This window comes from Narcine bancroftii, chromosome 3 (genome assembly GCF_036971445.1).
Source record: "Narcine bancroftii isolate sNarBan1 chromosome 3, sNarBan1.hap1, whole genome shotgun sequence".
Classification (NCBI taxonomy): Eukaryota; Metazoa; Chordata; class Chondrichthyes; order Torpediniformes; family Narcinidae; genus Narcine; species Narcine bancroftii.
Genome location: NC_091471.1, coordinates 143,640,519 through 143,665,718, shown reverse-complemented (window position 1 = coordinate 143,665,718; position 25,200 = coordinate 143,640,519). Strand labels below are relative to the sequence as shown.

Genomic DNA, 25,200 nt, shown 5'->3' with positions numbered 1-25,200 from the left:
GTTTATGTCTGGCCTTGCTTCTCTGTGAACCCATCGAACCGGACTTAAATTTCACATACCATCAGAGCTCTCAACAGCTTGACCACTGATTTTCGCCCTGGCCACCTGCCCACCAGAGCTCCCGATGCCCCAAATCACAGATCCTCACTTTGGCCACCCATCCATCCGAGGTTCTAACATCCCGAACATGGACTTAGTACCCAATCCTGGCCATTCGAGCAGCTGATGGAAGCACCTGAAGTGTGTGGGTGCAACTGCAACAGGGACCTCTGAGGAAGGGTAAAGTGGTAGGATGTGGACCAGGGGACACACGATGGGTTGCGTTATCAGGAGTACAGGACATATCTTGCATACACATCATAGACTAACCCAGAGAGAGCGAGTCTTCCCCTCCACCTCCTCCCCCACAACAGGATGATAATACCGTTGATGCTGGAAGTAACAATAGCTGTATTGATTGGAGTCAGTCAACCCTATAATACCTTTGTCCATGTGGCGTACGAGCATACCAGCACAACTGACACATCAAATTGCTGGATCTGCCCGCGGACTCCTGGGCACGTCGCAGAGGGATTCCCACACACACACCAATCCCATTCATTGAGGAGAAAATGAACTGTCTGAGCAAAGTTTCCAGCTCTGTGGACTTGAGGATCCTGTTTTGGGGAGGTGGGGGGCAGCGGAAGGTAGTGATCCTCAACCAATTTTGTCCCACATGTCCACAATCTCACTTCCAGCAACCCCCTGTATGGTGGATGTTTCCAGAGCTGTTTTTTTTCCCTGTCTACAATTCTCCTATAATATTTTTTGGGAACGAATCTGAATTGATGACCTAATTGCAAAAAGATGCAAATTAATGAGTTTGTGACCTCAGAAATTTAAAAAAAACCAGAATACAGAGATCACAAGAATTAGGTAAGAACAATGCTGGATTTTCAATCCAAATTTTTGACTGCCCAGCCACTTGTGTTCAGCCAGCATTTTGTGGCTTGCTATTGTTTGCCAACAAGTCAAACAATTACATTTTCCTTGCAGTTTAGTATTCTAGAATAAATTAAAACAATATTAATCATGTGGCACTTTGCCTCTCCAAAGGTAATTAGATCAATCTCTTCTGTAAACACATGAAGTTCCACATCATTTGGGTGGTTCCTTATTTCAGGGATCCAAGAACATTGTGAGGAACCGAACAAAATGGATAATTCCTATCATATATTGGGTTGTTATGAAATCCCAGCTGTTTGAGACCCTCTCTATTGACCAGAAAGTGCAGCCTCACAACTCCAGCAACTGAGAATCTATCCTGCCCATATGGAGTTTGCACATTCTCCCTGTGATTGTGTGGGTTTCTGCCAGGTGTAGCAGTTTTCTCCCACACTCCAAAGATGTGTAAGCTGGTAGGTTAATGGGGCCATTGAACGTCACCCATAGAATGTAGTTGAGTAATAGAATCTGGCAGGATTTGATGGAAATGTAGAGAGAATAAAATTGGATCAATGCAGGAGTTGAATCAACAGTGCTTGGTGGTCCGTGTGGTGATACAACCACTGGACTGTCTGTGACTGCTTGCACCCTACCTACTGCAGGGGGCAATTCACTGTACCTGCAAGAAGGTAACCTGGGATGCTGGCTCCACTTACCCTCTGCTAATCACCGGCCCCTATAAAGGCTCGCACCAGCCCTTGGGTAGGAGGAGAGCACATGGAGCCAGAAGGGATACTGAACCTTGTGTGCCAGTTTTAAGCTAATTAAAGCCTGTAGTTTGAGCTTGTTTGTTCGCACTGCAGCGCATCACATTTAGTGAGCACTGAAGAGCCTGTGTTCATGCTACATCCCTCCATGATTTTAGAGACCCACATTATGGAACAAATTACAGAATATAGTTCAGCATTTAATACCATCATCCCCTCAAAACTAATCAGCAAACTCCAAGACCTGGGACTCAACACCCTACTGTGTAATTGCATCCTGGATTTCCTCACCTCCAGACCACCACAATCAGGGAGGATTGGTAACAGCATCTCCTCCACAATCTCCATCAGTATCAGAGCACCACAGGGCTGCGTTCTTAGTCGCCGGCTCTACTCACATTACACCTACAACTGTGTGGCTCGGAACGACAATAACACCATCTATAAATTTGCCGACAACACCATGAAAGTGGGTTGTATAAAGGAAGAGGATGAGTCAATATACAGGATGGAGATTGAAAACCTGGCTGAGGGGTGCACCAACAGCCAACTTGCACTCAGTGTCACCAAAACTAAAGAGATAATTGCTGACTTCAGGAAAAGAAAACCAGAGGTATACAATCCAGAGGTGGAAAAGGTAAGCAAATTTAAATTCTTGGGAGTCACTATCTCAGAGGATCTTTCCTGGATCCAACACACCAATGGCATCATGAAGAAAGCATGTCAGTGCCTCTACTTCCTCAGGAGTTTGTGGAGGCTTGGTATGACACCAGAAACCTTAGCAAATTTCTACAGAAGTGTGGTGGAAAATGTGCTGACTGGCTGCATCATGGTCTGGTATGGGAGCACCAAGACCCCTGAGTGTAAAGCCCTCCAAAAGATAGTGGACTCAGCCCAGGACATCACAGGCAAAACCCTCATGAATATTAAGCACATCTACAGGGAATGCTGCTGTTGGAGGGCAGCAGCAATCATTAAAGACCCACCTCCAGCACAGGCTCTGTTCTCGCTGCTGCCATCAGGAAAGAGGTATAGGTGCCACAAGCCTCTCACCACCAGGTTTAGTAACAGCTGCTACCCCTCCACTATCAGACTCCTCAACAACAAACTCAGTCAAGGACTAATTTAAGGCCTCTTACTTGTGCACTTTGTTGATTTTCTTTTTGTTCTTTCTGTATTGCAGTCACTTTGTTTACAATTGTTATTTGTTTACAGTTCTTTGTTTACATGTATATTTTTGTACAGTTTATTTTTGTTTTGCACCGCTAATTAGTGGTAATTCTGCTGTGCCTGCAGGTAAAAGAAATCTCATGGTTGTATCTGACAATAAATCTGAAATCTGAAATTAAGGTAGCCTAAATTCATTCAATTGAGAACATAGAACTGCACAGGAGAGTATGGGCCCATATGCCCATGATTTTTTGCAAACCATTATGAATCTGTTCCACCATCTATCTAATCCTTCCTCCCCTCACAACCCATAACCCTCTATATTTCTTGCATCCATGTGCCTACTTAAGAGTATTTTAAATGTCTTTATTGTACCAGCCTCCACCACCATTCCTGGCAATGCATTCCAGGCATCTACCACTCTGTGTATAAATTATTTTTACCTCTTACATCTCCTCAAAACTTTCTCCCACTCACTTCAAACGGATGTCCTCTGGTATTGGCCATTGCCACCCTGGGAAAACTGTGTTGGCTGTTACCCTATCTAGGCCTATCCTAATCTTTACACATCTCTATTATATCACTTCTCATCTTCTGTTACTGAAAGAGTAAAGCTCTTGTTCAACCTTTCTTCAAAAGACACATTGTCCAATCAAGGCAACATCCTGTTAACTCTCCTCTGCACCTTCTCTAAAGATTCTACCATCCTTCCTATAATAAGGTGAACAAAATTGAATTGAATACAATCCCATAGCTAATGAAGGCCACAACACCATATGACTTCTTAACTACCCTATCAATATGTGCAGCAACCTTGAGGGATCCATGGACTTGGACTCCAAGATCTGCCTGTTCCTCCATTTTGCTAATGATCTGCCTACGTTCAACCTATCAACGTACATCAATTCACACTTTTCTAGATGGAACTCCATCTGTCACTTCCCCATCCAACTCTATCCATCTCTTGTTGTGACTTACAACTTTCTAAACACTATCCACAACACTACCTACCTTCATGTCTTCTATAAACTTACTGACCCAACTCTCTACTTCTTTGAGCGTCTTTTATAAAAATTACAAATAGCATGGGTTCTAGAACAGATCCCTGAAAACCACCACCCATCTCTGACCTCCAGGCAGGACACGGTCCATCTACTACCACCCTCTGCCTTCTTTGAACAAACCAATTACAAATCCATGGATCCCATGCCTCCTGACTTTCTGGATGAGCCTGTCATAGGGAATCTTGTAAAACACTCTGTTAAAATCATGTACACCAATTCAATTTCACATTGCCATGAATCCATGGTGTGATGTTTCCATTAATTTAACATTGTGAAAGCAACCTCATCAGATATGGTCTAGAAATTAGCAAGAGACTGAAATATTTACAAAGCTGCAATAACATGAGTAGAAAATGTTACGGGGAATCACTCCATTAGCACGTTCTGCAATATACAGAGAGATGAAATTAAAAAAAAACTTCAACAATTAATTAAATTAATTAAAGCTGTAAAATCAAAAGAACAACACAACTGAATTCTCAGAAGATATGAATCTATTGAGAATTTCTCTGTTGGGTTGCTTTCACTAATGTCCCCACACTCATCCTTCCGTCTGTAACTGACTATTGCACAAGGCAAAAATCAGCACAAAATAAATAATTTAAATTGATAAAATAAAAGCATAGAATATTCATCAAAATATCAAATTAACTCATGTGTAATCCTGTCTCTCCCGATGCTCCAGGCAATATTTTTCGGTGGCTGAGGTATATTTGTGGAAGCTGCTGACTGTTGCAAAGGAGGCAGTGGGTGCTCTTGGAAAGCAACCTGAACAGCTCTGGGCCAAGGAAGCCTGGCTTCAGATCACGGCATCTTTGAGTGATGACATTCTAGGCTGGCTGACATACAGAAGTGAAGGCACTGATGGAAATTCCAAGCTTTTTAAAAAAAATTATTCTAGCCTGGATAGAAGCAATAATAGTCCAAATGCAAAATTCAAGATGGTGAAAGGTTTGCAAAATTGAAAGAACTAAATATTTAATTACTGAACAGTTTTGAGTATGACAAGACAATATGAAAAAATACATTGCAAATTTTTCAAATTGACCGATTTATGTTAAATATTTGCACATAGAAAGTATTTTGCATCTGATCATTTTTACAAGTTTTTACATTCCTTGTTTCTTACCTCCAGTTCTTCCCTGTCCTATCAGTACTTTTGGCTGAAGACTGTCCTTATTAAACATCAGATGAGGAAGGTAATAGAAAATATTTTGAAGCTGAATATTAAGGATCCTCATAGAGTTCGATGTTTTCAACTTCATTGTATCTGAAAACAAAGAGATGAATCTTAAGACGATTGGAGCTTGCAGCTTTTTCTTATTTTCTAATGGAGATCCCTGACAGTCTGTTACTGATTGTGGCAAGCTGGCATAATTATTTCCGAGTGATTGTGCAAATTCGGTTTCACAGCTTCAGCATTAAATCAAAATGCTTATTTGGTTTTGTCGTTGTATTTAAGACAAGGTCTTCCACTGAACTCTTGTTGGGTTTGATTAGCTAGAAGGGGAAACAATTGTGAGAGCATTATTCAATGTTGCTTTGGAAAACCTCTTGATCTCTTGGCCAACTCTTTGTCTTCATCTTCATTGGCCATTTGTCTCACTTCAGTGTATACAGTCCTGCCATCTGAAATGATCTTCCATGTTAGCCCAAGAACCAGCAGCGACTACAATTCAGAACCATTTCTTTGGCTGTGGAGGGTTTGGAATATTTTGCAATTGTTGTATAAATTCAAGATCTATTACTGGAAAAAGAATTTCTACTGCAGTTTTACATTTATTGTCATAAGATTCATAAATAATTCCACAGGTGGTTCTCTGCTTGGAGCTACATTTTGTGCAAACCTGTGGGCCATACCATTGCGAACTGGAGGAGACTCAATGGAAAGATAATGTGCAAAATACTAAATAAATGAAATTCTGCAGTTCTTCAATGTTTACAAGCTCCATAGAATTCTCATATGCTAAATAATAATTTAATATCAATCCAGGAGAGGCTAGCACAAATGTACAACAATTATTTGCTGGAACTGTCCACAAAGAGTTGACAGACTAAGCTGTTTGCAGACCAAACAGTGCCTGTGACTGAGATTGCGAGGGGAGAGAGCCTGTAACTCGAGGCAAGGGTAGCTTTTGCAAATTTTTACCCCTGCTGAAAAACCATAAATTTCATATTGTTCTGCCTGTATTTGGAAAGACCTACACATTAAGGAAATGGAATTCCTTCTGGTACAAAACAGTACCCAGCTGATAAGGGTAAGCATGCAATATCTTGAGTCAACTACATGGCAAATCACATCAATTTATTATCTGGGAAATCAGCAAACAATATTTCGACCAAAGAGATATTTGGGCAAGAGACCAAAAGCTTGTTCAAATATTCAGGACTTAAGGAATATTCTAATAGAAGAAAGAAAGATAGCAAACCCACAAAGTTTAGTGAAATAATAAAGGTAAAAATGTAAAGGTTCAATATTTCCACCTCATACTATATTTAGAATGTAACATACATGAAATTCTTTAACTTTTGTCGACTCTAAGGAAAACAGAGAGTCGCCACTTTGTCCAGCGCCCCTCATAGAAACCTACAGCACCTGGTGTTCCTATAATGTCTCCCCTCCAAGTACTGACCAGTCCTGAGCCTGCTTTTCTTTATCTGATCTCAGAAGCTAAGCAGGAGCAGATATCTGAACCAAGCCAGCTAATGCAAAGGTGAAAATACTAAATTTCTGGCATGATCAAGAGACTAGGATTGGTGCAGGTATTTTGAAAGGTGGTGAGGACAGAGGTGAAAAGGAGAAAGACGGCACAAGAGGCATTAGAAAGCGAAGGTAATATTTTTAAAATCACAATGCAGCTTAACTAGGATTCAGTTGGGGTTGGGAAATGCAGATGTGGGTCCAAATCCTTAGCATGTTAAATTTGGCAGCAGGTTTGGATGAACTTAGGTTTCCAAACATTAAGATAAGGAAACTGATTAGGATTGTTGGGAAAGTCAAACCAGCAGGATACAAAAACAGGAAAAATAATTTTAGTAATAGCTGAACTGATCAAATTATAAAATCAGGGCTCTAAGGTAAATCTTTGATTGCATGGTGTAGCTCATCTTGGGTATAATGATGCCTACAATATTGCAAATAGTTTGGCTGTATGGATTAGTCTACAGCAGCTATTCTCAACCATTTTCTTTGCCTGAGGCCACAAATTTTATGACCCTTCTTCCCTGTGAAGCAGTCAGGTTTGGTTGATTTATTCCATATTTCTCTCCTACTGCCTACATTAAAAAAAAATTTCATTATTTGAATCTGTGCCCCCCTTGTATGTGTTGTGGCCCCAGGTGGGAGCAACATATGGCCTCCACTGAGAATGGGTGGTTTTCAGCATCCTGACACAAAGCCTATTGTTGCAGGGGAAGCTTTAAATGGGGCTATGACATGACCCCAGAGTGCAGTCTCACTCGTTGTTATGGTAGCATATTTTTGACACACAGTGAACATGTGTGATTTGCCAAGATGGGAGAGTTAAGTATCCCTCAAAATCAGATTGTTCCTAGATAAAACTAAATAGCACTAGTACTCACTGTCAATGCATCCTTTGGAAGTTTTTACAGGTCTTTGGCAAATGCTGTCCAACTTGAAACACTCACTCTGTTTATTTCTTTACTCATCTTTGCCAAGGAAGTGAACATCGTAAAACATTTGTCAAATATTGACTTTTATGCTCTGATTGAGAAATAAATTAATCTATTTGAGGCGTTTTGATACTTTGTCTCTTCCTGCCCCCATCCTTCGCTAAGCCACCAAGTTTACTTTGCATGAGTGTCTGGAAGAGAGCAGCATGAAGATGGTACTGAGTCCAATGTAAAGAGAATGTCTGGTTGTTTCAGGAAGAATCCTCTTCTTTATCCCTTTCTTCCTGGTATAAGAATGACAAGCAGATTTTTCTTTTACACTTCATCCAAAATCAAGAAAGTAGTTTGTCGGGGCTGAGGGGACCATCGGGGCAGCAGCAGCTGTCAGTGGGGGGCCGGCGGGACAGTGGGGCCAGCAGGAACCGTCAGAGCAGCGGGAGCTGTCAGCGGGGGCTGGCGGGCAGTGGGGACAGTTGGGGCAGCAGGATCTGGCGGGGCAGCAAGGGCAGTAGGGACTGTCAGGGCAGCAGGGACTGTCGGGGCAACGGGAGCTGTCAGCGGGGGTCAGCAGGGCAGTGGGGACCATCAGGGCAGTCGGGACAGCGGTGACTGGCGGGGCAGCGGGAGCCATCAGGGGGCGGCCAGTGTGGGCTGAAACAGCCACACCAGGCCGCTTCGGCCTTCAGGGCCGCTCAAAACGTGACAGAGCAATGGCCATCTTCCCTACCCATAATCTCTCACGCAGCTGGAACTGTTCTTTGATCTGGAGAGTGCTATGAGGCACCTCTGGATATGAATGGGCTGCTGTCTGAAAGGTAAGTTCCCATTTTTCCATTCCTCCGCGGAGGCCCGACATAAAATGGCCTCAAGTTGCACATTATAATCTCTTAGAAATATTTCCCCATTTTTTCCTCATTGTTGTGTCTAATTCGTGGAATTCCACTACTCACATGTATTGTTAATGAACCTCATCATAAGTATTACACAACATTACACTCTCAAAGACAATTGAAACCTTTAGTATGGAAAGACAATGTACTGACTCATTCCTTAAGCATTATACTCTGCAAATCCTGTCTCAACGGGGAAGGAACATTATGTTTGCAGCTGCCATTGCACTTTTTTTCACTGAAGGGAGGCTATTGTTGAGCTCCTCATACCTGAAAAAATATTAAAGAATTTCATTTTTATAAATTAAACTAGTGGAAATTTGAGCTTTGGGTTTGAAGCCCAAATAAGTTTTTGTTTAAATTAGTCCAATGAATAAGTAATGGCACTGAAGTTACACACTTTTATCAAGTAAAACTTCCACTGAATGAAATAAATGCTTCAATAACTTTATATATGTAGCTTTCTGTAGCATGAATAAAAGCTCTCATGACTGAAGGGAGAACATATAACTATGGGTAGGGTTTCACAATAGTCTTCGGAAGGGTTCTGAATTTAGGCGGGAAACCAGGGTTATATGTGAGCAGGTGGGGGCGGAGCCGGGAGGCGGGACCAGCCATCAGCACAAAACACTACCAGTGAATCCCAGTTCACTGCATTCACCCCTTCCTGTGGAATTTATGGTCTGTGAATGAAGACAGAGAACATGAGTTCAGAAAAAATTGTTGAAAACTATACAGTTATTTACAAATTTACAGATTTAAGTGGTCCGGGAGTCTGGAGATCTTGGTGGAGCACTTTAGCACTGGGGGGGGGCCCTCGGACTCCTTGGGTCTCCTGGTCCCCTTGTGAGGGAAGAGAGGCGGGCTGGGTCTCCTGCTCAAAGGTGGAGGGGGATGCACTTTCCTCCTGAACAGGATCCCCCAAGGCCCTGACTGGGGGAGGCGAGAATGAGCTCTGTAGCTTGCAGGGCACCTGAGGTAATGGACCAGCGAGTGCTAGGTCCTTGATGGAGACGCCGACCTCCCTTCCATCCGGGTACTCCACATAGGCATACATGGGATTGGCGTGGAGCAGTTTCACCCTTTCCATCAAGGAGTCAGTCTTGCTTCTCCTCACTTCCTTCCTGAGAAGGACTGAACCAGGAGTGGTGAGCCAGAATGGAAGGTTAGTTCCCGATGCCAACTTTCTTTAGAAAGTGTATAGGAGCTCATGAGGAGTAACGTTGGTCGCAGTACATAATAGTGACCAGATGGAATGGAGCACCACAGGGAGAACTTTCTGCCAGTGTGAATCTGGAAGGCGTTTTGACTTCAGGGCCTTCCAAACCATGGCATTCTTCTTTTCAACCTGCCCATTCCCCCAGGGGTTGTAGCTAATAGTCCTGCTGGATGCAATGCCCCTCACAAGCAGGTACTGACGTAGCTCATCACTCATAAAGGATGAGCCCCGGTTGCTACAGATATAGCTAGGATACCCAAAAAAGGTGAAAATGGAGTCTAAGGCCTTCATGACTGATGAAGTGGACATGTCTGGACATGGAATGGAGAACAGGAAGTGGGAGTACTCATGAAGATAGAGAGGAAGAAAGTGTTCCCGTTCATGGAGGGGAAAGGTCCCTTAAAATTGACACTGAGTCGTTCAAAGGGCCTGGATGACTTGATCAGGTGCGCCTTTGTGGGGCAGTAGAAGTACGGCTTACACTCTGTGCAGACCTGGTGTTGGGTGCTGTTGGTTGCCCCAATAATGACGCAGACAGAAGAATGAGGGGAATGATAGGCTTTATTGAGCTAGAGACTGCTGGCCTGGGTCCAGGCTAGGAAAATGAGCGGGACTTGACCTTTATGGCCCAGGGTCACATGGGCAGGACTAAGGGAGGAGCTAAGATAGGAAGACACCTGGAGGGTGGGCCAGCCAGTGCATACAGTCATATCACCACATTCCACCCCCCCCCCCTTTTTTAAAAAAAAGAACCCACTGGTAAACAACAAACCCTGGAGGCAATAACAGCAGCAATTTAACAAAGCAATAATACAGCAGAACTCAACAATCTATATATAAAGAGACGGGAGAAGTGGGCGCCCTCACCGGCTAGAGGATGAGCCGCACAGGCAGCCTCCTCTGTCTGCTGGACTGCCGGGGAGACAGCTTGTCCATATGGCGCTCCTTCAGAGAGGGGGCTGATGGTGGAGTGTCCGCTGCAGGAACTGTAGGGGTTGAGGTGATGGAGGTGGACTCCTGGAGTGCTGGGGGTTCCTCTACAGCTGCATGAGAGGTAGAGGCCTGGACGTCCGGCTGCAGGACAGGCAGCTCAGACTCCAGCGCCATGCTTGGATGTGGCACCATCGGGTCCGTGGCATGGACAGCAGGCGGCAAGGCAGTCTTGGAGTCTCCGGCCCCTGCCAGGTCTGGGCACAGTGTCCTCGTGGCCATTCGGGTACCTCACAAATGCGTATTGCAGGTTGGCATATATGAGGTGTGCTGCTTCAACCAGTGGATCCGTCTTATGGTCTCTGATGTGCTTCCGAAGGAGAACCGGCCCTGGGATTGTCAGCCAGGGAGGGATGGAAGAACCATTCGCCGACCTCCTAGGGAAAGCAAAGAAGCATTCATGTGGGGTGGTGTTAGTAGTGGTGCACAGTAATGACTGGATGGCGTGGAGATCTTCGGGCAAGACGTTCTACCAGCGGGACACTGGCAAATTCTTGGACCTAAGGGCCAGGAGCACCACCTTCCACACGGTGCCTTCTCCCTTTCCACCTGGCCTTTACCTCTAGGGTTATAGCTGGTGGTCCTGCTGGTGGCTATGCCTCTGGTCAAAAACTACTGACGCAGGTCCTCACTCATGAACGAGGTCTCCCAAACATTATGAATATAGTTGGGGTACCCGAACAGAGTGAAGATACTGCTCAGGGCCTTGATGACCATAGCTGAGGTCATATCTGGGCTTGCAAAGGGGAACCTGGAAAATTTGTCCACCACCATCAGGAAGTAGGCATTCCTATTTGTGGTCAGGAGGGGGCCTTTGAAATTGACACTAAGTCATTCGAAAGGGTGAGTGACCTTGATGAGGTGTGCCTTTTCTGGCCAGTAGAACTGAGGCTTACACTCAGCGCAGATTTGGCAGCGTCTGGCCGTGGACCGGACGTCCTCGACGGAGTACGGGAGGTTCCTTGACCTGATAAAATGATACAACCTCGTAACTCTGGGGTGGCACAGACTGTTGTGCAGGACCTGGAGACAGTCGAGATGTGCACTGGCACACGTCCTTCGGGATAGGGCATCCAGGGGATCGTTGTAGGTGTAAGTTGTAGGTGGATAACTCAATCCTCCACCTCAGAATCTTGTAATTCTTGATTTTACCCCATTGTTTGGCACTAAACATGAAGGCCACTGCCCTCTGGTCAATCAACAGGGTAAATCTCTTCCCGGCTAGGTAGTGTCGCCAGTGGCACTCTGTCTCAACGATCACTTGTGCCTCCTTCTCGATGGAGGAGTGTCGGAGTTCGGGACTGTGAAGGTTGTGGGAAAAAAGTGCTACCGGCCTGCCTGCCTGGTTTAATGTGGCCCTTCTTTCCACAGCCCAAACATGTTGCTCCTTTCGTGGGGCAGAGGCGCCTCGCGTGCTTGGCCTGCCCACAGAAGTTGCATCTCGACGATGCGGTCGGTGTGATTGCTGATGCCTGACATTGAGTCCCAGGCCGATGCCCCTCGTGGTGGAACATACACAGTTGGCCCGCTTCTGCCCGCAATTGACACTGTGTGGCGCTGGGCTGAGTCCAGAGTTCTGATCAAGTCAATTGCCTTTTTGAGAGGGAGTGGGTCCTCCTTGAGGAGTCTTTGCCAGATGTAGTCCGACCTCAACCCCGACATGCAGGCGTCTCTGATCAGCTCTTTCACACACTGGGTCAGCGATATCATGCCCGGGCCCATGAGATTCCCCAAGCAGTCTTTTCCCAGTGTGACCAGGGACTGGACGAACTCTTCAGTGGACTCACCAGGCTGTTGTTTCCGGGACGCCACAAGGTAACGGGAGTAAACCACTTTCACTTTTGGTTTATAGAGTGCCTGTAGCTCAGCCATTGTGTCGGTGTAGGTCACACAGCCTAGGATGGTCAGGTAGGCCTTCTGGCCAACTCGTGCTTGAAGGATCTTGAGCTTCTTTTCTTCCGAGTCGACCACCTCCGCAGAGACGTCGAGGAAATTATTAAAACAGTTCACCCACTGCTCGAACAGTACCAATGGACCCGGGACTTGGGGGTCTACTTCCAGCCGTTTGGGGCGCAGCAATTTCTCCATATCCGGAGAGTTCCAAAATCTACCTCAATAAATTGTTGGGCACTATCGGTAGCACCAATAATGACACAGACAGAAGACTGAGAGGAACGATGGGCTTTATTGAGCTAGAGACAGCTGGCCTGGGTCCAGGCTAGGAAAGTGAGTGGGAAAGAGAGGGGACTCAACCTTTATGGTCCAGGGTCTCAAGGGCAGGACTAAGGGAGGAGCTAAGGCAGGAAGGCACCCGGAGGGCAGGCCAGCCAGTGCATAAAGTCATATCACCACACCTGGCAAGACCTGGTCGTTTTCCTGACATCTTCCATGGATTAGGGCAGATTGCATGCCTTGACAAAATGAGCCATGTGGGTGACCCCTGGATGGCAGAGCTCATTATGCATAGACCGCAGTTGGCTGGTGTGTGCAGAGGCACAGTTTCCTCTGGATAAGGCATCTGGAGGGTCATTAAGGGCTCCTGGCCGATAGGCAATGTCATAATTGTAGGTGGAGAGCTTGATCCTCCACCAACCAATTTTGTCATTTTTGATTTTTCCCCTCTTGACATTATTAAACATGAATCCGACCGAGCACTGGTCAGTGAAGAGCATAAATCTTCTACCAGCCAGGTAGTGTCTCCAGTGCCTCAGGGCTTCTACAATGGCACAGATGGATTCAGGAACCTTGTAATGTCCGAGAGAAAAATGCAACTGGCCTGCCTGCCTAGTTGAGGATAACGGCCAGGGCTATGCCTGAAGCATCGCTTTTCACTTGGAAAGGTACATTCTCATCCACCGTGGGCATGGCAGCTTTCGCAATGTGGTTCCAGAGGTAGTTAAAAGCCATTTGGGCTTCGGCCAAGAGGGGGAATTAGTGGCTTTTAAGGGGAACCTTATCAGCGTATTGAGGGACTGGGTGTAAATGAGAAAAACCCCAGGCATCTCCTCAAAGCCTTTGTGGTCCTGGGAATGGTGAGCTCCAACAGGGAGCACATCCTATCTGGATCGGGACCAATGATGCCATTCTCCACCACATAGCCAAGGATAGCCAGACGTTAAATCCTGAACACGCACTTGTCAGAGTTATAAGTGAGGTTCAGGGCTTTTACCACATGGAGAAAAATCTGGAGGTTGGCGTCATGGTCTTCCAAGGTGTGGCCACAGATGGTGATGGTATGGAGGTAGGGGAAGGTAGCTTTCAACCCATACTTGTCAACCATCTGCCTCTGGAAGATAGAAACCCTGTTAGTAATACCAAAAGGGACCCTCCGGAATTGATAGAGACAACCTTTAACCTCAAATGCCGTATATGGACGGTCCTTGGAACGACTGGCAGCTGGTGATAAGCAGCTTTCAGGTCAATGGTCAAATAGACCCGATACTGCACAATATTATTCACCATGTCCGAAATTCGAGAGAGGGGGTATGCGTCCAGGAGTGTATACTGATTAATAGTTTGGCTATAGTCAATTACTAGCCTGGATTTGTTTTCCCCCTTTGCTACTACTGCTTGAGTTCTCCATGGGCAGTACTCAGAATGCCACTCGCAGTTCGGGCGACTCTCCCAAAGTGTCTCCCTTTGCCTGCCTATGAAGAGTCCTTATCTCTATTAGTATATTATTAAGTATTTCAGAAAGGCTTCATCTGTAAACTTGGGGAAGGTGAGTTTAGTTATGACGGTGGCAGAGATAGCATAGTGATTAGTGCAATTCTGTCACAGCGCCAGCAACTAGAGTTTGAATTTAATTTTAATTACCTGATTAATGTGAACTTAAAGACTACAATACTGATTTTGCTTCAAATTACATTTTGCACTTTTAACCTTTTAACCTGTTTATTCTTAACGCAGGTGTATAATTGTATAAGCGTGTCACAGGCAACTGGATGTCTATTTTTAACTAATGTCTGTCCTAGTGTGACTGACATTTTAACTGCTCTGAGTGACATCATAAAGACATTCCAACCAGGCCATAAGCTGTAAATGAATATGTACAAACTCACTTGTGCCTCTCAACTATTTCTTCCTGGAGTTGGAACCTGTCTTGTTTTGCCAAAAGATACTAAAAAAATGGCATTTTTCAGTGAAGTTTAATCTATCGCATGTTATCTTTGGAACATGAAATGTCAAAACAAAGAACACCCTTTTGTGTTTAATTTGCTTTGTAGGTTAGCCAGGGAGAATCTTACAAGGTTCTCATCTACTGCTTCAAAGTGAGAAATGCTGCTACAGACTTGATTTATTTTGGTGAGAAAGAGAACCAACAACTTGACCTCTGACCACATTTTCAATCCATCAAGTTGAGAACTGCTACATTGCCTCATTGCATTTCCCATTAAAACTATCAGCTCAAGGGTGGTCACATCCAGTGGGGTCTGCTGAGTTTCCATCTGGTGCTGAATAAGTCATGACACACACGATGGCACAACAATGTTATCAAACTTTACCAGCTAGTTCTAGCTTTAGACTGATTTGGAATGTAAAAATCACATTTTTAGTGCATCCTGGACCAAACCAAATTTCTTCAATGTATGGGTGTTGTGGGCTGAGGTGAAATTCTTCAGATAGAAGAGTAAAGTTATGGAGAGGAGATACAAGAAACTTCAGATGGTGGAATATGGAGCAAAAAACAAATAGCTAACAGTGGTTGTCAACCTTTTTTCTTTCCACTCACGTACCACTTTAAGTAATCCCTATGCCATCAGTGCTCTCTCATTCATAAGGGATTGCTAAAGGTGGTATGTGGGTGGAAAGGGAAGGTTGTGAATCATTGCTCTGGACTCAATTGTCACTGAAATATTTTGCTTGAGAAAAATTGCCATTGGCCCATTTCCTTTGGAGTTATGAAACCATGCACATAACGAGTCAATTAAATACGATTAAAATAAGAACCTTTTCTTTCCACCCACCCACATACCAACTTAAGCAATCCCTTATGAATCACAGAGCACCTATGGCACAGGGAATACTTAAAGTGGTATGTGAGTGGAAAGAAAAGGATCGAGAACCACTGAGCTAGAGGAACTCAGTGCTTCAAACAAAATCTGTGGAAGGGAAATGGACAGTTGACGTATCAGGTCGAGAGTCTACACATGAAAAGAGTAAAGGGGAGATAGCCTGTATAAAATGGTAAGGGAGAGGGATGAGGCAATAGCTGGCAATCTATAGATGAATTGAGCAGACAAGGGGTTGGCTGGCAGATAGGATTTTTTTTAGAAGGAAGGGTGAAGGCTGGGAGGTGATAAATGGAGGCAACAAATTGCTGTAGATTATGGAATCTGATTAGAAAGGAAGGTGAAGACTGGAACCAAGGAAGGGAAGGATGGCAGGCAGTTGGGTATAGCTGGGGGTGGGTAGGAAATAGTGGACCCAGTATGAGGAATGGTGGGGAGCTGGCTGATGGAGGACCTCAGTTTTCTTCAGGCTGACTTCCAGGCCAAACACTTTGGCAGTTTCCGCAAAGCAGGACGTCAAGCGCTGAAGAGCTGGCTCTGAATGGGCAACTAAAGCGGCATCGTCTGCAAAGAGTAGTTCACGGACAAGTTTCTCTTGTGTCTTGGTGTGAGCTTGCAGGCCCCCCACATCTCCATCGGGCACACAAAACTCAAAACGGTCAACCAGTTTACCTATCTCGGCTGCACCATTTCATCAGATGCAAGGATCAACAAGGAGATAGAGAACAGACTCGCCAAGGCAAATAGCGCCTTTGGAAGACTACACAAAAGAGTCTGGAAAAACAACCAACTGAAAAACATCACAAAGATAAGCGTATACAGAGCCGTTGTCATACCCACACTCCTGTTCGGCTCCGAATCATGGGTCCTCTACCGGCATCACCTACGGCTCCTAGAACGCTTCCACCAGCATTGTCTCCGCTCCATCCTCAACATCCATTGGAGCGCTTTCATCCCTAACGTCGAAGTACTCGAGATGGCAGAGGTCGACAGCATCGAGTCCATGCTGCTGAAGATCCAGCTGCGCTGGGTGGGTCACGTCTCCAGAATGGAGGACTATCGCCTTCCCAAGATCGTGTTATATGGCGAGCTCTCCACTGGCCACCGTGACAGAGGTGCACCAAAAAAAAGGTACAAGGACTGCCTAAAGAAATCTCTTGGTGCCTGCCACATTGACCACCGCCAGTGGGCTGATATCGCCTCAAACCGTGCATCTTGGAGCCTCACAGTTTGGCGGGCAGCAACCTCCTTTGAAGAAGACCGCAGAGCCCACCTCACTGACAAAATGCAAAGGAGGAAAAACCCAACACCCAACCCCAACCAACCATTTTTCCCCTGCAGCCGCTGCAACCGTGTCTGCCTGTCCCGCATCGGACTTGTCAGCCACAAACGAGCCTGCAGCTGACGTGGACTTTTACTCCCTCCATAAATCTTCGTCCGCGAAGCCAAGCCAAAGAAAGAAAAGTATGAGGAATGTGGCTCAATGGCGGTTGGAATAAGTGGGCAGGGAAAAATAACTGAGAAATAGATGTGGAGTTGGAAAAAGGGTCAGTGTGCAAATTTGAGGACCAATGTAACAATTATAGCCCCAATATATGCTGTTGTAGTTATAGGGTATGTTGGAAGCAGTCAAATCCTCAAGGACAGGTCAACTGCAGTAAATCTGAGAATAATGGCTGAAACATCTAATGGTTTATGCAGGTGAAGCAAATAATATTTATATTTAAGGATAAAATGTAATTTTAAAGAACAAGCAAGGAGTTGGTAGTTTGTGGTTAAGATTAAAGCAAAAATGTGAATGAGGTGAGAGACAGATAGACAGAGAGAGGAAGAGTCAGAACAATAGAGAGAACAGGCATGAACAGAAAAAGGGAATCTGCAGTCAATAGGACATTCTTGACGGCAGATTTAAATTCTTACATTTTTTGAGGTCTTAATGGAATGACTCGATAGAAAGAAACCTGTAAATGCAGGCATTTGACAAAGTCTCATATCACATAAGAGGCTGGTACATAAATTAATATCTCCAATATTGGAGGCAGTCTGCTGGGATAGATTGCAAACTGACTGTCACGCAAAAAACAAAGAAGTGGAATATCGAAACACAATCACTGCAGATGTTCGAATCATGAACAAACAAAGCACTACTGGAGGAAATCAGCAGGCCTGAAATGGTCAAAGTTTCAGGTATAAACCCTTTATGAAGCCTAATATAGAATAGGTGAAATTACATATAAAAAGGGGAAAGAAGCTGGGGGAGGGGCCCAGAGATAATCGAGTGTAGGAGAGAGAAAAAAAAAGTACAGGATTATCTAAAGAAGAGATGGGAATCTGGTGGGGGGTGGGGTGGGATAAAGTTTAACAAAAAAATAGAGAAGTTAAAATTCATGCTGTTATGCTTAAAGGGGTGCAAGAGGAATATAATATGTTGTTCCTGAAGCCTTGGGCCTCATCCATTGAGCTTTGCTCCAACAATGGTTCAAGCCAAGGACAGACATGTATGTCACTGTAGGAATGGTTTGGGTAGTTAAAAAGTCTGGCTATAGAAAACTCAAGTTTAGACCCACAAACAGAGCATTGGTGTTCGGTGAACAAGTAACCCTGTCTGTGCATGGTCTCACCAATATAGAAGAGGCCACACCAAGTATAATTAATGCAGTAGATTAGATTGGACAATGTGCATGTAAAACTCACCTGAAAGGTGTGTTTGTGATCCTGGATGGAGGTGAGGGAGTTGTAGGGACAAATTTGTATTTTCTGTGGTACAGCAGGAGGTGGCTAAGGGGTGGGAAAGAAAACATGGACAAATGAGTCTCAGAGAGACCTATCCCTGCAAAAAGTGGATTGATTAGAGAGGAGAAGATATGGCTGATAATGGGATCAGGCTAAAGTTGGCAGATTGGAGGACAATGCAACAGATGTGGAGGTTGGTGGGGTGTAAAGTGAAGACCAGAGGTACTCTGTCCTTGTTCTACCTGGGAGTGGGTGGTGGAAGAGCAGAGTACAAGAAATGGAGGAGATATAGGCTTTAATAATGATAATGAGGGGGAAATCATTTATTAAAATAAGAGAACAATTTGGATGTCCTGGAGTTGAAAGTCTCATTCTGGAAACAGACATGGAGGAAGCAGGTGAATTATGAAAAAGGGATGATGTCCTTACAAAGGACAGGATGAGAATCAGTGGGTTTGTAGTGGATATCTCCTAAGATGGAGACAGAAAAGTCAAGAAAGGGGAGAGAGATGTCAGAAACAGACCAGGTAAATTTAAAGGCAAGTTGGAAGTTGGCAATGAAGGTAATGAAATTGTCAAGTTCTGCACAGTTACCAATGTAGTGGGGGAAGAGTTGGAGAATGGTACCTGAGAACAGGGTGATCAATGACTGTTTCATGTAACTGGCAAAAAAGTCAGGTATAGGTTGCCCCACAATGTGTCCATGGCTACACCCTGGATCTGGAGGAAAAGGGTAGAGTCAAAGGAGAAATTGTTAGGTGCGAACACAACTTAAAAATTGGAATACATGGGTTCTTTTCAGGCTGGAGGGATGTAGTTAGTGGAATACCCCAGAGACTTGCTCTTGATAGTTAATTATTTTTTTAAATTTTGCATTAAATGTCTTGAAGGAGGGAACAAAATATCAAGTTTCCAAGTTTTCCAATGATACAAAAATAGATGGAAAGGTGGGCTGTGATGAGAATATCATGGTTCAGCAACAGGATATACATAGATTGATTGATTAGGTGAATACACATCAAATAGAATTCAATCTGGGGAAGTGTGAGGTCATGGACTTTGGTATGTAGAATCAAAAGGCAGATTATGATCTAATAGGCAAGCCAGTACACGAGTGAAATTCAATCATCTAGAAAGGCAGATGCAACAAACTACCTGTTAAACCTGATTCACAAAAAGTCAGTAGGTAGGTCTAACAAATAGTTAAGAAAGCAAACAATAAGCTAATATTTCACAAGATATATAGGAGCAGAAGTAGGCCCATTGGCCCATTGAGTCTGCTCCACCACTCTAATCATAAGCTGATCCATCCTTCCATGCAACCTCACTTCCTGGAATTCTCCCTGTAATCCTTGATGCCCTGACTAATCAAATACCTGTCAATCTTTGCCTTAAATATACCCAACAATCTCGCTTCCACAGCTGCCTGTGCGATGTTGCACAGACTCATGACCCTCGACTAAATACATTTTTCTGCATCTCCATTTTAAATTGACATCTTTTCTTGTCCTAGAATTCCCTACCATGGGAAACATCCTTGCCACATCTACTCTGTCCAGGCCTTTCAGCATTCAAAATGCCTCATCCTTCTGTACTCCAACAACTACAGTCCAAGAGCTGAGAATTGTTCTTCATATGCTGATCCTGGTATCATTCTAGCAAATCTTCTCTTAATCCTCTCCAATCCCTGCACTTCTCTCAAATATGGCAACCAAAACTGTACACAGTACTCCAAATGAGGACTCACTAGTGCTTTATAGAGTCTCAACATTACATCCATGCTCTTGAAATGAATGCCAACATTGCATTCACCTTCTTAATCACTGACTCTATCTGGAGGTTAACCTTTAGGGTATCCTGCACAAGGACTGGTGGAAAATCCTGACATGGTGCAAGAGTAATAACCTGAGTCTCAATGTGGACAAGATAAAGGAGATGATCGTGGCCTTCAGGAGGACAAGGAATGACCACCTTTCACTAAACATCAGCAACTCTGTAGTAGAGAGAACAGAGAGCACCAAATTCTTTGAAGTTCATTTAACTAATAACATATCGTGGACATACAACATCTCCTTTCTTGTCAGGAAGGTGCAACAATGACTGCACTTCCTGAGAAGACTGAAGCGGGTAAGACTACTGGCCGCCTGTATTGGGAAAGGTTGTGGCTGTCATGTGACAGCACTACTCCCTACCTAGTCTGAGGACATTCCAGCTGCCAATCAAGGTTTGGTTCCACCCCACCCATTAGCACACACCTTGCTAATGGGTGGGGTAAATGTAAATTTACATGTAAATGTAAAGGTACACATATAAATTACTTGGACTGCACTCTGCAGCTTGCCTGTATTTGGCCTTGGGCCATTGGCTGTTGTAATTAGATTAACTCTCCTGCCATTGAGGTATTGGCCCCCAGTAAATGATGTGGGCTTGTCCCTGCAGCACTATAAAGGTGTCATGTGCTCTTTGTTCTCTCTCTTTGTTAGCTTGGGACCACCCTGCTTCACTCCAGGCCTAGAAATGAGGAAGGGTGCTGGAGAAACTGTTGGTAAAATGTGAACTGTTAAAAGGATGGGGGTGTTTAATTAGTGTCCCTTGTAGCATAGAGCCATGCCTGCAATGAGTCGACGGTTGGTGGGGCATTGTAGTGGTTTTTCCCTGCATTGCATGTACCAGTTCATTGTGGGTGTTGAGTGGGTATGCTCTGCATCAGTTGCCTTCTGTAAATAAAATCCTTCCCTACATCAAAACTGTGTTCAGAGTCCTTGCCTTTGAGACCTACCAAACCTGTTTCTTCACTCACAACACCACCATTATGTTAACCTTCTATAGGAGCTCCATTGAGAGTTTCCTGGCTGGTTGCATCATAGTGTGGTATGGTTGCTTCAGAGAAATGGATCAGAGGTCAATCCACAAGAGTGCCAGAGAGGATCACTGTAGTCTCCCTCCCCCCCACCCCTCTCTCTTCAGATCATTGTCTGAAGAGGGTGCACAAAGTCATTGAGGACCTCTTTTGTCCTGCACACAGCATCTTTCAGTGACTCCCATTGGGAAAGAAATACAGGAGTATCAGAGTCAGCCCCACCAGGCTGAGGAACAGCTTTTTCCTACAGGCAGTGAGAGTGCCAAACAACCATAGAAACTGCTCACACTAACCATACAGGACGATACAGCAATAAGCTCTCTGAACCCTTCTCCATTAACAATGGGGTGAAGCAAGGCTGCGTTCTCGCACCAACCCTCTTTTCAATCTTATTCAGCATGATGCTGAAACAAGCCATGAAAGACCTCAACAATGAAGACGCTGTTTACATCTGGTACCGCACAGATGGCAGTCTCTTCAATCTGAGGCACCTACAAGCTCACATCAAGACACAAGAGCAACTCGACCGTGAACTACTCTTTGTAGACGATGCCACTTTAGTTGCCCATTCAGAGCCAGTTCTTCAGCGCTTGACGTCCTGTTTTGCAGAAACTGCCAAAATATTTGGCCTGGAAGTCAGCCTGAAGAAAACTGAGGTCCTCCATCAGCCAGCTCCCCACCATGACTACCAGCCCCCCCCCACATCTCCATCGGGCACACAAAACTCAAAACGGTCCACCAGTTTACCTATCTCAGCTGCACCATTTCATCGGATGCAAGGATCGACAACGAGATAGACAACAGACTCGCCAAGGCAAATAGTGCCTTTGGAAGACTACACAAAAGAGTCTGGAAAAACAACCAACTGAAAAACCTCACAAAGATTAGCGTATACAGAGCCGTTGTCATACCCACACTCCTGTTCGGCTCTGAATCATGGATCCCTTACCGGCATCACCTACGGCTCCTAGAACGCTTCCACCAGCGTTGTCTCCGCTCCACCCTCAACATTCATTGAAGTGACTTCATCCCTAACATCGAAGTACTCGAGATGGCAGAGGCCGACAGCATCGAATCCACGCTGCTGAAGATCCAACTGCGCTGGGTAGGTCACGTCTCCAGAATGGAGGACCATCGCCTTCCCAAGATCGTGTTATATGGCGAGCTCTCCACTGGCCACCGAGACAGAGGTGCACCAAAGAAGAGGTACAAGGACTGCCTAAAGAAATCTCTTTGTGTATGCCACATTGACCACCGCCAGTGGGCTGATATCGCCTCAAACCGTGCATCTTGGCGCCTCTCAGTTCGGCGGGCAGCAACCTCCTTTGAAGAAGACCGCAGAGCCCACCTCACTGACAAAAGACAAAGGAGAAAAAACCCAAAACCCAACCTCAACCAACCAATTTTCCCTTGCAACCGCTGCAACCGTGTCTGCCTGTCCCGCATCGGACTTGTCAGCCACAAACGAGCCTGCAGCTGACGTGGACTTTACCCCTCCATAAATCTTCGTCCGCGAAGCCAAGCCAAAGAAAGATATAAATACTCGTCCTGCAAAATGTCTTGTCTGTCTCTATGTGTGTTTTGTCTTGTTCTGTGTCTGCATGTTTTGCACTGTTTCATTGGGTTGCACACATGCAATCAGATGTCAATAAACTTAACTTGACATGATCCCAAGTCTCTTTGCATCTTAGAATTTTGAATTTTTTCCCCATATAAATCATAATCTTCCCTTCTATTTCTTCTTCCGAAGTGCATGACTGTACACTTTCCAACATTGTATTTCATCTGCCACCTATTTGCCCATTCTCCTAATCTATCAAAGACTCTCTACAGCCTTTCGGTGTCCTCAGCATAACCTGCCCTACCACCTACTTTGGTATAATCGGCAAATTTAGCCACAAAAATCATCTATTCCATCACCAATCTATACATTTTTAAATTTAGATATAGAGTACAGTAACATGCCATTTCGGACCATGAGTCTGTGCTGCTAAATTTACACCAAATTAACCTACACCTCCGGTACATTTTGAGTGGTGGGAGGAAACCAGAGCTTCCAGGGAAAACCCACATAGACACAGGGAGAACATACAAACTCCTTACAGACTGCGTGGGACTTGAACCCCAGTCCCAATTGCTGGTGCTGTAAAGGCAGTGCCAACTGTGCTGCCCTTAAAATACAACTTAAAATATACAACTTAAAAAGAAGTGGCCCCAACACTGACCCCTATGAAATACCACTGGTAGCCGTTAGCCAACCAGAGTAGGATCCTTTTATTCCTAATCTCTGTTTCCTGCTGATCAACCAATGCTCTACCCATGCTATTATCCTTTGGGTCTTGCTGTTTAGCAGCGTCATGTGTGGCACCTTGTCGAAGGCACTTTGAAAGTCCAAATACACAACATCAACTACATCTCCCCTGTCCATCCTACTTTTGGCCTCTTCAAAAAAGGGTTTGTCAGGCATGATTTTACTTTAAGGAAACCATCTAACTTGGCCACACCTGGAATTCTGAGCACAATTTTGGTTCCCTTACCTGAAAAAAAAATGATATGGCAGCAAAGGGGTGGGTCCAAAGGAAGTTCACCAGGCTAATTCCTGGTTTTATCAAAAGATGACCGTGATACTGTGGATGTTGAGCTAGTTCCACTGGTGTCAAATTAAAATCAAGGGGACCAAATAAGAGGCCAATGCTAAAATTAAGGTGCAGAGAAGTTTTATCTCTCATAGGGTATTGAATCTCTGAAATTTTCTGCTCCAAAGGGTGTGGAGCCAGATCATTAGAATTAGTTATGGTAGAGACAAATAGATGTAAAGATTGAGAATCTGAAGGTCATGGGGTTCTGGCACAAAAGAGGAGTCGAGACCAGCACTGAAGGACAGGCTTGAAAGTCCTGGTGGCCAACTCCTGCTCTTATTTTCTTGGGTTCTTGTGATTCAGCAGAAGGAACATTGAGCAAGGCTGCAGTCATTTAGAAGTTGTTTAAGTAACAGACGGTAGCTACAGTATACTGAATGCAACTTACTTAATGTGGTGCACTGAGGTAGCAGCAAGCAAGCACAAAACTCAAAAGACTGAACCACAGGTTTTATGCCAGTAAAAGTCTGAACACCAGCTCATGCCTTGGTGGCTCCCTGTGTAACTGGCTCAGGAGGGGCCGGCTCAGGTCTATATTCGGGTTGGCTGATTAACAGCCAGCCAGGTGGAGTCAGCCCCCTAGGTGGACTTCCTGCAGTAACAGAGATGGCCCCTGCAGTAGGCTGGTGGTCATATCACCACACTTAATGGGGTCATCTGTTATGTTTGCACCCATAGTCATTTCTTATTGTCACAAGAAAGTTAAATGAAATATGATTTGGCAATACTTCAAAAACTCTCCTGCTTCTGAATGCCATATTTGCTGTAACCTGTCAAAGCATGACTAAGCATGTTTTCTGAACTATTTCTCTCCATGACTAGCACCAAAATTTTATTTGTGCCTCAACAGATTTTAATTTATATTTTAAATTTAATTTTAATTTAGAGGTACAATTAGTCTCTTATTTGAGGAAGGATGTACTGGCTTTTGGGGGCAGTGCAAAGGAGGTTCACCAGGTTGATTCCAGAGATGAGGTGATTAGCCCATGCGGAGAGATTGAGTCATCTGGGACTATCATCGCTGGAATTTAGAAGAATGGGAGGGGATCTTATAGAAATGTATAAAATTATGAAAGGCATAGATAAGATAGAGGTAGTTAAGTTGTTTCCATTGTTGGGAAAGACTAGAACTAGGGCCATAGCCTCAAGATTCAGTGAAGTAGATTTAGGACAGAGTTAAGGAGGAACATTGACCACCGCCAGTGGGCTGATAACGCCTCAAACCGTGCATCTTGGCGCCTCACAGTTTGGCGGGCAGCAACCTCCTTTGAAGAAGACCGCAGAGCCCACCTCACTGAC

The 25,200-nt window shown here is 44.7% G+C and overlaps 1 protein-coding gene across 7 annotated transcripts in view; it reads right to left on the bottom strand.

Moving 5' to 3' along the window:
• Positions 1-25,200, bottom strand: part of LOC138757652 (alpha-1,3-mannosyl-glycoprotein 4-beta-N-acetylglucosaminyltransferase B-like) — a 180,493-nt gene that overhangs the window by 96,519 nt on the left and 58,774 nt on the right. For all 7 annotated transcript variants that reach the window (XM_069925319.1, XM_069925318.1, XM_069925317.1 and 4 more), the window contains one exon: positions 5,055-5,195. In XM_069925319.1, the coding sequence (XP_069781420.1) occupies positions 5,055-5,195 (141 nt within the window). The remainder of the gene's footprint in view (positions 1-5,054; positions 5,196-25,200) is intronic.